The sequence below is a fragment of the Saccopteryx leptura genome, chromosome 3, assembly GCF_036850995.1.
Source record: "Saccopteryx leptura isolate mSacLep1 chromosome 3, mSacLep1_pri_phased_curated, whole genome shotgun sequence".
Classification (NCBI taxonomy): domain Eukaryota; kingdom Metazoa; phylum Chordata; class Mammalia; order Chiroptera; family Emballonuridae; genus Saccopteryx; species Saccopteryx leptura.
The window spans coordinates 187095343-187108707 of NC_089505.1; the positions used below are offsets into that span (position 1 = coordinate 187095343).

The 13365-nt window shown below is 41.6% G+C and overlaps 2 protein-coding genes and 1 pseudogene across 2 annotated transcripts in view; 1 reads left to right on the top strand and 2 right to left on the bottom strand.

Moving 5' to 3' along the window:
* The window catches only part of NQO2 (N-ribosyldihydronicotinamide:quinone dehydrogenase 2), a 698677-nt gene that overhangs the window by 34788 nt on the left and 650524 nt on the right, over positions 1–13365 (bottom strand). The gene's annotated exons all lie outside the window — the stretch shown is intronic.
* GCM2 (glial cells missing transcription factor 2) lies at positions 1581–8754 on the bottom strand. The gene is made up of 5 exons (XM_066372243.1): positions 8665–8754; positions 4206–4458; positions 3960–4072; positions 3423–3548; positions 1581–2519 (listed from the first exon to the last, which is right to left on the bottom strand). The coding sequence occupies exons 1-5, from the start codon at positions 8752–8754 to the stop codon at positions 1581–1583; spliced, it is 1521 nt and encodes a 506-aa protein (XP_066228340.1).
* On the top strand, positions 4592–5480 carry LOC136397326 (large ribosomal subunit protein P1 pseudogene; annotated as a pseudogene).

Here is a 13365-nt window from a genome sequence, read left to right on the forward strand (position 1 = left end):
ATACATAAAGTATATATAACTATATATAATGGAATATTATTCAGCTATAGAAAAGAATGAAACTTTGCTATATGTGACATCATGGATGGACCTTGAGGACATTATGCTAAGTGAAGTCAGACCGAGAAAGGCAAATACCATATGCTCTTGCCTATAAATGCAATCTTAGTCGAAAACCAGATTGGTAATTGCCAAAGATTGGGGGTGAGTTGTGGGTAAAATGGGTGAAGGGGTTGTAAACCAAAATTAATTTCAGACTGTAATAGAGAATAACAAGCAGTTATTTGAGCAGAGGAGCAGCAGCCCAGAAGACAGATTTAGGCAGCAACCTAAACTGTGCTCCAGAGAGAACAAACAAAGGCAGGATTTGAAAAGGCAAATCCCAGAAAATGTAATTCTTTCATGCAAAGGAAGGATTGCAGGCTAAATTAACATCAGTTCTAATGTGAAAAGTAGGGAGGTAAAAACTACAGGAAGGAGGTCAAGTCCATCTGTGTCCTGTGAGCAGTGGTTCCAGGATGTTTATGGTCAGCCTGGAGCTGAGTTTAGCAACAGGGTTAGCAACTTATTAGCAAGTCTGAGAGCTGAGGCACCAGATGTGCAAAGGACTCACTGACTAATAGTCTCCTCACTCTAATTAAAGTGACTCTCTTAGTAATGCTCATTCCACTTTAATTTTCCTCTTATGGGGTCAAATGTACAAAATATAAATAAATTACAAAGCTGTTAAATAAGCTAATATATTTTAATCGATTATAACAACTGATTCTCAGGTCATAGTAGGAAAAATATTTTTTTCCTATGTTTTTAAATAACTTAAACTTCAGCTACATAACTTTAAAACTTCTTTATTACACTTAATTGAACAACATTATCAATTACATTTATGAGACGTAACAATGGAACAGTAAAGTTTATTTGAATAAAGCATCTCAATTCCAGTTTTGAAACCTAATCAGAAAAAAATATGTCTTAGTACAATAATAATCTATTAAATACATCATCATTAGGCCATCTGTTATGAAAACATTCATCCATGTTAATAATATCTATTCAGCTGAAAATGAAAAATAAAATTCTCTTGGAAACAACTGTATTTTATCATTGCAATACTGTAAGTTTTTTTAAAAAGCTGTAGATAATATACTTCAGAGACAAAATGATCAAAATTATTTCCTGAAACTATTCTAACAGATTTTAAATGTAAATAAAAAAAGTCTTAAGAAATAACTCAGGAGATAAGATTGTAAAGATTTCTTCCTGAAGCTATTTGACCACCTCCAAGAGCCAAGTAAAGAGTGTACAATCCCTAATATGGTCTAATGGGAAAAGGCTTAGGATGAGAACCTGGTTTTCTAACTCCTACTCAAGCTAACAAGCTAAATGAACTTAGCTTATTAATCTTCATGGTCTCCAGTTTGCTCATTTGTCTATTTAGGAGAGTCACAACCCAAACCTAATTCTGTGTAGTGTGGGTTTAAAAACATTATACTACATAAATCTCCCAGTTCAACAAGAGATTTTCATAATTCCATTGCCGGCATGGACACCAATATTATATTGTGCCCAGTGTTTGTTGTTTAAAAGTCCTCATTGTCATAGCTAAAGAATGGACTAACTCTATCTGGATAACTAATTGTTGACTCCAGTCCAGTGGCACACACATCCCAGGTCTCTGTTCTGTCTGTCCTGGAGGGAGCTGACTCTGGAGGAAAAGCCACAGTGGGTCTGATAGCCCTACAATCTCCTGGAATTTTCAAAGATACTGACACTGATGGAGAGGCTGCCCTGGTGACTGTAGCAGGAAGGTCCAAGCCTCCTGGATAGATGGACATCGGGGTGTTTTCAGGAGCATAGTTGCATCCTGAAAGACTCTTAGCTTCCTGCACTTCATCACAGTATTTCAGAACTGGTGGCTGGCAGGCCTGGTAGGACACTTTGGTGGTGGTGGTAATCACAGTCTGCAGCGCTTGGGCACCTGGTGGGGGAGTTGTGAGGTACCCACAGGGAAGCTCTGAGTTATAATAAGGGCAATTGGCCGTGGCTTGGAATAGTCTGGGGTCAGTCCTCTCCTCAAGGCCAGGTTTTCCAAGAGCTGGTTTCCAGGCACGTTTACTGGTGAAATCACAGGTTCTCTGGAAGCTGCTATATGACTTGATGTTATATTGTAGTGGGTTCATCAGATGAACCCAGTCTGTGTCATTAGCATTATTGGTGGCATCTTTATACAGGGTGAAATATGGGCTGGAATTTGTATAACTAGGACCTGCCAATTCATAGCTGCAAGGTGGCCTGGGAAAATAGATTATTGAGTTTGGATATTTCTGAAAAATTGGCATTACGTCACCTTGACAGGTGGCTAGGTCACAGGTAGCCTTGCAAGCATCAGAGTTTGGGAAGGAAAAGCAAGGCTGCCCTAGAGTAGGAAAGGCAGTGTCAGTAATTATATCAAGTTCTTCCGGAGTTTCCAGGGGAGGTATGCTGTTGAAATGTTTACTGTTGCCTTGATCCTCTCCTGCCTAAAAAAATGATATAAATTTTATTAGCAAATAAAATTGAAATTGCATTGGACAATCTCACCTGTAATGGTAGCCAACCAACTAAATAAAAATAAACATTCAATTGGTGAGTTCTGTGTTGCAAGCTCAGGTACATGATTTGGGCATGTGGTCCAGGGCTTGCTCAGGCATGAATACCATACTGCTACATGGTGGCCAGGGGGAGGGGGTCCTCAGTAGCCAGGCAGGGTAGGTCTGAGTGGAAGATGGTCCTGTTCTCCCCTATACTATGTTCATAAAAGAGGAGACTCCAGAGCCTGACATAGATCAGGGTTCAAATTCTGATTGTTCCTGTTAGTTGAACAAGTTAGTTAACCTTTCTGAGTCTCAGATTTCTAATTTTAAAAAATGGGGCTCGATAATAGTAACCTTCTCTTAAAGCTTTTATGAACATTCCATAAATGAAACTTTAGACCTTATGTGTCTAGCACATAGAAAATGCTAAAACTATGTCAGTTTCTCTTATCCTCAGAATAACACTCTGCCTGCTTGGCATGATTTGGTTGAAAAGCCAAACTGGATCTAGTTGTCCAAACAAATTTCATCTGTTCTATGTAAATAATGTAAAAAACTCTTAAGGATTCATGTTAACTTACTGTTGGTATGTACATGTTGGATAACTGCCCTTGTATCAGAATGTCAGCACATATCCTCACTATAATATCGACTCTAGAGACTGCTTGCTGTTTTATTTTGAAGAGAAGTTGGAAACATCCAAAATGCTGAGTCACTGACATTTTGTTAGAGATATATAATTTTCACAGATGATCAAACCTTTCTAATATATGACATTTTACATAATTACAAGTGTATGTTGTGATGAAAATAGACACAGACTGCAATCTAAGGTGAGCGCACCATTACCTCCAGCTCTCGAATTCTCTTTTTCTGGGTTTGGGAAAAAGAGGCCATTTGTCTCTTGATGGCACTTCTTCTAGCTTCTGTCTCTGATTTACTCTCTGGTCTCGGATGATCATGAACTCCCTTGGCCTGCATTCACAAGGAAGGAAGCTGGCCATGTTGGTCAAAAATTATGTCTTTCCTAAGATCCCAAGCTGGGGTTATTTGGTTTTTAGTTTTTCAAACTGAGGGGAGAAAATTCTTAAACTAATAAAACAGCATCAACAATAGACATCTTAAAAGATTCTCCAACAGTCCTTTTACATTATTAAATCAACTATAACTACAACATGGGTCACTATCTCTTGCCCTTGAAAAGCACAGAGTAGGACCACACTAAGTACCTAGGAGCCTGGGAAGGCCCTGGGAGGCCCAGCACCTATTTCTAAGCACAGTAGCTGTATTTGGTTTGGTCCAGAGATCCTAAGGCACATGGCAGGTGGTTCGGTCCCTACTGCACAATGAAAATATATATCACAAGTGGTGGTGTCCCCCAACCACCTGAAAAAATATAGCGTTGCCATCAAGCCTCCAGAAGTTGGTGACAGGGTACCCGCTGTGCCCTCGACAGGGAATCAGTTCCAAAGTAGAATGACAGTTGGGGCATGCTTTCTCTGCAAAGCCAGAGGGGAGAAATATTAATAGCATCCGGACCCCAGACCCTTCTGAAGGAAGAAAAGGGAAATGAGTTGGATAGAGGGAACTCATGACTGCAAGGCCACCCCCAGCCCTGGCCCACTGCCTCACTCTGCTGCTTCAGGCGTGCCTTGTCGCAGATGGCAGGCCGCAGCTGCAGGCGGGAGCCGTTGGGCAGGGTGCAAGCCCGCGCACACACCACCACGCCCAGGCACGACTTCTTGAGGATGTGGCTGTTGTGGTTGTTGGTGTTGCGCATGGCCCAGCCGCTCAGGTGGCGCTGTGCCTTCTTCTCGTCGCTGTGGTAGATGAAGCGCACGTAACCGTCCGGCCACTCACAGAAGTGGTCGAAGTGGGCTGGTTCCTGGACAGGGCACAGAAGGAAGGGGGTCAAGTTTATCTAGACCAAACCTAACACATCGCGCTTTTAACTTTCTCCAAGCACATTGAAATAAAAATTAGATTTAGATCTGGACATGTTGTAGAACTCAGAAACTATGCCATCACAAAATGCCACTCATCCTATCTGTAATGCCTTCCTGACAGTTAGCTAATTGATGTTAATGTTTACCTTCTAAATGCTGTTCATGTATCAGTTCATCTATACTTCATAATACACAGGAAATAGGTAATATTATTATCTCCACTTTACATAATAAGAAATGGGGGCCAGGGAGGTAAACTGACTCGCCCAAAGCCACACGGCTGGTAATACCTGGCTGTAGGCTTTGAGCCCTAGCATTTGATTCCAGAGCCTGTTATATCACTTCTTGTGTGTTTAAATGTTGAAAACATTTTTCATGTTAAGTATCTAAGTGCCAGGGCAAAAGAAATGATTGGGTTGCTCTCTCACTGACGTGCAACTGAACCTGTAAATAGCATTATTTCAACCCAGCGCTTTTTCCAACCTGTCAGTCACACCAGCAATGACACCCAGAGCAACATCAGAGAGGCAACAACAGCTTCAGTTGCTCATCCCAACTTAGCTCTCCAAATTTACAAGGGCATCGGTCCTCCTAGGGAGCTAAGGAGCTAAGGCAGAGTTGGGGTGAGGCCCTCACTTCATCTGGTGGTCTGGGAACTTGCCTGCATCTACTCAGCCCTTATCCTGCAAGACAAAGAATAAGATTAAGTGCCCTCATTAAAGCACCTGGGGTAAATGCTGAACCTTTCTGGGCAGGCTTGCTTGCAAAGGCTCTGGCCAGTGTCAACACTGGGAGCCTCCTGTGCAATGCAGAGGTGGTGGCCCTACCTCAGCAGCAGGTGCTGTACCAGCAGGAGGGCCTCTCCCCAACAGAGGAGAAAAAAGTGGAAGCAAAGACAGAAGAATATGAGGAGTCTGATGATGACATGGGCCCTGGCCTTTTTGACTCAACCTCTTTGTAGCACATTCAGTAAAAAGCTGAACTCTGAAAAACAATAATAACAACAACAAATTTTTAATGGCCTAACCATGACGTAACTGCCCTCCTCCTGTATTTACATTTGATGGTCTTTGTCCATATTATACATTACTTATACTGCAATGTCTTTCTTACATGTAAGTTTAATGTAAAATTGCCCTTTAATTAGCACTTACTGACCCCTGCCTTAAAGCATACAGGGGTCAGTAAACAAGGGACCCTGGGCCAGTTCCAGCCTGCCACAGGTTTTAGTATGGCCCACAAGCTAAGAATAATTTTTATATTCTTTAATGCTTGGGGAAATTTTTTTTTTTTTTTTACAGAGACAGAGAGAGAGAGTCAGAGAGAGGGATAGACAGGGACAGTCAGACAGAAACAGAGAGATGAGAAGCATCAATCATTAGTTTTTTGTTGCGCATTGCAACACCTTAGTTGTTCATTGATTGCTTTCTCATATGTGCCTTGGCCGTGGGCCTTCAGCAGACCGAATAACCCCTTGCTCGAGCCAGCAACCTTGGGTCCAAGCTGGTGAGTATTTGGGACAGGGATAGTATGCCCTACAATACCACACTATGCAGCATTTATTATCCTTATAGCAATGTTGCATGACAGGCATTGTTACTCTTATTTAGGAAGTGGAAGTTAAAGAAGAAACCTTCTATAGTGGCATAGCTGGGGTTTAAACAGAAGACTGTGGCAGCCAAGCCCCCTGGCTTTATTGGTATGACTGAAGTTCAGAAAAGTATTGTCACAGTAATAAGATATTTGTAACTTCTCTCCCTCCCAACACTCCAGGAAAATTAGATCCAATATTAGCAAAGCAAAAGAATTCTCAGTTGGATAATTTGGACTTGTGTACATTGTTAGCACTGTACATTCCAGCAATAATAGGTAATGGGCCATTTTGTTTCCAAAACCACAGGGATAGTGTTGAAATAATTATTATTACTAATAGGCATTATTATTTTTCTAGAAATATTATAATTGACATCAATTAATAGGTTGACTTAAGGTCACTCATAAATGAAATACACAGTGATGTGCTATTAACTCTAAGTTTATATATACTAAATGCTGATATCTTTGTTGTTAAAAATGAATGTTTTTTGTTTTTTTTTGACAGAGACAGAGAAAGAGTCAGAGAGAAGGATAGATAGGGACACACAGACAGGAAGGGAGAGAGATGAGAAGCATCAATTCTTCGCTGCGGCACCTTAGTTATTCATTGATTGCTTTCTCATATGTGCCTTGACTACATCAGACCAAGTAACACCTTGCTCAAGCCAGCAACCTTGGGTCCAAGGTGATGAGCCTTGCTCAAACCAGATGAACTAGCATTCAAGCTGGCGACCTTGGGGTTTAGAACCTGGGTCCTCCAAGTCCTAGTCTGATGCTTTATCCACTGCACCACTGCCTGGTCAGGCAAAATGAATGTATCAATTGAAGAATCTTAGCAGCAAACTGAAAAATTTCCAGAACAGAGTATTTTTTTAGCATTGCCCTGTAAGGGTACACTAAGCCCCCATGTCTCACCTCAGCTACCAAAGTAGTGACACGGAAAATGAAGTCACAGAGACTGCATTTTAAAGTAAAAACAACAATGGAGTACTCCTGGATTGGGTTTCATTTCCTCTAATGTGTTGGCATGTGTAAATGCATGCATTCACACACAGATAAGCATTCACAAAATGAATGACAGTGGACCTGGCTGGGACCTTAAGATTGTTATCTAGTTTTGCTCCTTGATGACAGGTGAGTAGCCTGAGACTGAGGTAAATTCAGTAACTATGTCAAGGTCATACATCCAGTTTAACGCTTTCTCCTTCAAATAGCCAAAACAGAGCTAGAAGCCTAAGTTTCTCCAGTTCTCTCTGTATAGCCCAGTGCACCTGCCCCCCTTCGGATGTCGCACACACTCCCTGCTTAAGAACCAGTCTCCAAAAGAAAAGGCTCCTCGAATTTACATAAGAAGTCTAGAAAATGCTTGAGAGAAGAGCCATCTTTTCATTATTTGGATGTGACCCTTTTCTAAAATGCAAGAGTAGCTTTTTTCCTATGAAGATTTATGTCTGTGAGAATGAGATGCCCTTGTGGTACTGTGGTCTACTTTCACAACAGTAGCACAGAGTGACTGTAAGGTAGGCAGACTTTCAAACAACAAATAAACTTTCTACAAAAATGACTTCCAAAAAACCACTGATCTCTTTGAGATATATACAAAGATGTATACATCTTTGCTAATGAATTGTTATCCATCTGAACACCTATATGGCACATAGTAGATGCTAAATGAATGACAAATCTGTCATTCCTGTGCCGCAACATGGTGGGAAGTTCACCTTTGCAAGTGCTTGGGAGGCCACTTCCACTCCCCCTCCATTGACACTCAGGACTTTACAGTCACTCCTCAGTTTTTGCTCCAAACCAGTATGACAAAGCATAATTTCCCTGGATTTGGCTCCAAATCACTTTGTTCTTTTGAAACAAAATAAATCCAACCTGAAAGGACAGAAATTTTCTTATCATTAAAGAATAAGCTCAGAAATTATGTCCAAAATCCAGGTTCCAGAGGCCTCTGAGCACCCCTAGCCTGGTTAGCATGACAGTAGAGTTTCCTAGGAGCCTTGCTTTATGCATCTGAATTAATCGCTTACCTTGTGCTATTTGTTCAACATTCCCATCACTGCAATTACAGTTCTCTCTCACCATTCTGCTGCATGAGATGCAGCAGTGTTATCTACTGGTGCTGAGATTCTCTCCTATCTTTCTCATGGATTTTCTCATGGATTGGAGAACAGATGAGAGAATCACCTGATTTCTCTCTTGGTTAAGGAAAAGTGAGGGACGAGGCATTCCCCTTCCAGAGTTTAAACATGGACGAGGATTGACAGTTTCTGCTGCTTTCAATGTTTTTGTTTTTTGTTTGTTTTTTGGGGTTTTTTGACAAGCACAAGGAGAGAGCTGGGTGAAGATACATCTTTAAACCCAATTCTGCCCTTGGTAGAGCTCAGAGAACTCTTGCCATTTGTAGAGTCCATCTACATTTAAAGACTCTCGTGTTGGTCGGCGTGTGTGTGCTCTGTCTACAGTATCTGCAAGGACTTAAATGTCACCTCCTTCTTTGGAAGGACAGCACCACGTGTGCGCTCACGCAGGGTGTCACGCACCTGAGGCATCTGCGGATCGTTGATGTCCCAACTGAGCTTCATCCCACTGAAGAGCACACAGTCCGCCTTCTGCCCGGCTTCCCTCGGCATCCGCCCACCTTGCTAGCGGTCTCCGGTAAGGATCCTGAAAGAAGAGGAAAACAAACCTAGAGGTATGCCAGGCGACTTTCCTCTCTTTAAAAAGAAAATTGACTTGGAGTGGTAAGCACACAATGCAGTGTACAGATAATGTGTTGTAAAATTGTGCACCTGAAACCTCTATAATTTTAACCAGTGTCAACCAATAAATTCAATAAAAAGGGGGAAGAAGCAGATAAAGGGAGAGAGAGGGAGGGAAGGAGGGAGGGAGAGAGAGAGAGAGAGAGAAGGGAATTTGGAACTGGGGGGGGAGGGATTTAAGGACTCGGGCAGTTCCCTATTCTGGGCCGTGGTCCTAAAGGCCTTGGCAGCTGCCGAAACATTTATAGAGTCACCTCCCCCTGCTCCGCCTTTCCTAGCTCTCTCTCCAGCTCTCACGCCGCAGGCACAAGCAAGGCGGGTCACCCCCTACCCGACAGAACTTGGAATAGAGAGGAAGATGACCTGAGCCCTTGGGGTGAAAGGAAACTGAGGTCAAGATGTTATGGGGCCAGGGTGGGGTGTGGAGGTTGAAATGCCTCATTTAAATTAAAATTCTTTTTTTTTTTTTCCCCTAACCTCATCCCTTCTCTGGGGTTTCCGATTGGGCTTAGATGGGAGCTTTTGAGACAGAGGCTTTAGAGTTACCCCCTGAGAGCCAAAACTGAATTCGCCGTTGGGAACCGTGGGTCTCTGTGCACCACTGTCTGAGTAACGGTGCCCACGCCCGCTATGGTGGGGCCTGCCCTCTTTGGACCTCTACTCCGGGCTTTTGCTGTAACTGTGGTGGGCATCCAGGAACCTGTGCTCATTTGTTTGTTTGTTTTTGGTGAGGGGTGAGGCTGAAGTCCAAGGGTCTCTGTATGCTCGCGGGCCTAGGTGCAACCATGCTCTCTCGTGATAGGGAGGGATCCGGCCCAGTGGAAAGTGAACTTGGAGAAGCTGGGGTAAGGTTAGCTCGGGGTAGGTGGAGGAGGACGGAGAAAGTGAGCTTTGCGGCCCCGGGCGCAGGGGGCTCTCTTTAGAACCCTTAGCTTTTTTGTCGCGTCTGCTCCCTCTTAGCCAGTTTTCTTATCTGCTTAAACAGGGACTGCGGCTGGGTGAGTTCTCAGTCACCATCCACCTGACACAGCCCTTTAAAAATCGTCTTTATTGGTATTGTCGTGGAAATACTGTACTAAGTCGTATTTACTCCCATTCCATATGGGGAAGTTTTTCTGGAGACAGCAGTAGACAGGTGAAGGGGACGTAGGACGCAGTGGGCTCCCTAAACTTGAGACCAAGACTCCTTCATCTGTTTGTCCGCCTTATTAGAGTGATTTCAGTACCTGATGGCGTCCAAAAATAACAACAACAAAACAGATTGAAACGACTGAAGTCTCTCATTATTCACGCTAAGCGGAGAGAGATGGGAGTTTATTTTATTCTGCAGGAGGCTTGCTTCGGTTCCCAGCCCTAGCTGGAAAAGAGCCGGCCTCTGAAGGCGATCACAGTTAGAGGAAGATACTCAGAGCCCATATCCCTTTAAACCTGGAGACTGGCAGGTCCTAAACCTTGGCATCTCGGAGCGCGCGCGCGGTGCGTAAGAACTAATGCCTCCTGCGACTCGGCTAGGAGGGCGCCCAGGCTTTAGTCTTTTCCTTTGTCAAAGGCGGAAAAACGCAGATGAAATTTAAACCCACCATCTGAACAGCCGCCCGTGCTCCCGATCCTCCCACTTCCCCGTCACGGGCACAGTCAGGCTGGTTAGAAAAGTCAACCAGTAGTTAAGTGCATTTCAGAGCCGACAGGCATTGGCGGCTGATCAGTGGAGAATCCCCTTGAGGAAAAATGTCATCTTTGGGGAGTTCCACGAATTATCTTCTTTCTTTAGATACAAGCTGGGATACTCCTCCTAAGCAGAGCTCAAACGTCCACGCAAAAGAAAGTGACTTGTTCCTTCGCCTAGCATTCCCTGCCCCAAAGTTCCTGTCTCCTGAAAACTCGTATCTGGTCTGGGTTTGCGATTAAAATCACTCCCAACACAGTCGTCAGGAAGGTTTGGGAGGACATGGAGAGAGTGTCCACTCTTTGGGGGGTGATGGGCACATGATACAGTATGCAGATGATGTTTTATTGAGTTGCACACCTGAAACCTATACCCCAATAAATTCAATAAAAAATAAAATATCACCCCCCCCACACACACACACACAAAAGAGTGTCCACTCTTCATCCATTGGTTTTATCCTCAGACTTTCATCATATTAACTGATTGCCAAACGTCATTGCAATTCCTGTCATTCAGTTGCTTTATCTTTCAGAGGTTAAAATAATTGACACTCGATTTTTGTACAAATAGATATTTCGTTAATTTGATAGTTTAATATAATTAGAAGTTAAAATGCTTTTAATTAACTTAAAAATAATTTAAAATCACGTCTGAGAAAGCATAGAAATTAATTTCTAGTCTTCTTGTAAACACTGAGAGTAATTCTTGTCTCTATGGTTTTGGAATATCCCTAAGAAGTTCATATTCTTCCAAAACATAAATAAAAATTTTAATTTTAAAGCCAAATCATATACTTTTTTAAAAAATGGATTCTAGTGGTCAAAAAAATGTCAGAGTCTTCACCATATTTGGTTTGAGAAAAATTAAAATATACATATTCCAAACTGCCTTAAAAATGTGTCTGGGTAAAACATGTTATTACAATGAATCAAAGTGAAAATATAACAAAATAAAAATAAATAAGTTGAGGTGTTCTCTATGATATTATCTTTCATTTCTCCTGAAAATTTGAATGCATTAACAACCATATAGTTTGGAAGGATATATAAATATATTTTTTCTGAAAAGTCTGAGAATAATGAATTATAAAGTTTAAAATCTAATATGAATAATTTTTATATTATTATATTATAGTGTTTATATTTTGTTATATTATTATATTGTTTTATTTCCTAAAGTAAAATGTATTTAAACTATATTTTGATTATTTTTATTACTCTTCAATTTTTTTTTTGCTGATTCAGAACACTTCATATTCAAAGCTGGCTCTTCCTTAAATACTATTTTGATATTGTAAAAGCTGATTAATTCAAAAGCAAGGAAGAAAACTTTGAATTTGCTAGGTTGGAATTAAAATAGGTAAATTAACATAAGTATATTTGTATCGTATTTGCTAGGAACCATATAATGAGCTTTGAAATAAGTATCATTTCAAATGAACTGGAGGTACAAGCCCTGTCTTGGACTGAGGAGCTGAGATTCTGGTTACGTTTTGCTTGGAGGTAAACAAATATATTCTGTAAATGTCATGATCCAAAATGCCGTTAGCAGCTAGTTATAATTCAAGTTGGCTTTTACACGGAATTTTTGGATTTGAGGAGGTCTTTTTTTTTTTCTTTAAGAAAGCACCAATCCCACTTCTTTTTGCCACAGGTCTGCATACCAGGCCAACTACTGGGCCAAAGGAAGTGGGCAGAGAACAAACGGGATGAAATTATTTAATTTTTTGTTTAGTTTCATTTTAACTGAGTACACCAAGTTTTGTTTTGTTTTTAATTTTTAAAACATATTCTTTTGTGACATTAGGAATACACTCATTTCAGGTACAATCTGGTTCTTATTGGGAAAGTTCATCTTTAGTTTATGTCAATATTAATGAACCAAAAACAGCTCAACAGCTGTTAAAAATGGAGAGAAAACTGCCCGCTGACGCAAAGGGGACACCTATCAGTGTAGAATTTTGCTCCTACAGACTGTTTAAATGATGTTGTTTTACATCCTTTGAGTCATCTCTTAAGGTATGTGTGCGTGCGCCCAGGTGGCCTGCCCAGGATTGCTAGTTGCTTGCAACGTACCTCCCGTCTCAAATACTGAATTCTAGCGGATTTCAGGGGCGGGTTCAGCAATTAGACTTCTTGACAAATATTGGAATCCAAGAGTCGCGGTCTACCCTGGCACTGGGTGCAGCGCCTCCTGACCTGCGCGGGTCTCAGGGAGGGGCAATCCCGGTAAGTTGAGCGTGATTTTCATATAAAAAAAATTGAGATCATGAGCTTCAAACAAATGAGTTAACGCTCTTTCTGGCTCACGTTTAGCAATGGTTCTTTCTCCACTGCTTACTCTTCTAAATGGAACCACTCGGGTTGCTGATAAAAATATTGAAGTCTGGATCCTTTCCCCCAATGACTCTGACTTAACTGGTCCAGGGTAAAGCCGAGGCATTGGGATTTGGTTTCTAAAGCTCCATCCTGGTGATTCTAATATGCAACCAACTTTAAAAACAACTGCTCTTTTTTTTGCTTGTTAGTTCTTTCTTTCATTAGACTCATACATAAAGTGTAGGCTGGCAGCTGTGTGTGGGGCACTCACTGGGTGAGGGGAGTGGAAGGACTGAGCAAAAATGGACAAAAAAAGAAAAGAAAAGAAAACAATTCATGACAAAGACAACAGTGTGGTGATTATCAGGGGGGCAAGTGAAAGAAGGTATGGGGGTTAAATGGTGATGGATGAAGATTTGACTTGGGGGCGGTGAACACACAATATGGTACACTGAGATGTTTGTAGAACAGGCACCTGAAACCTGTATAATTATG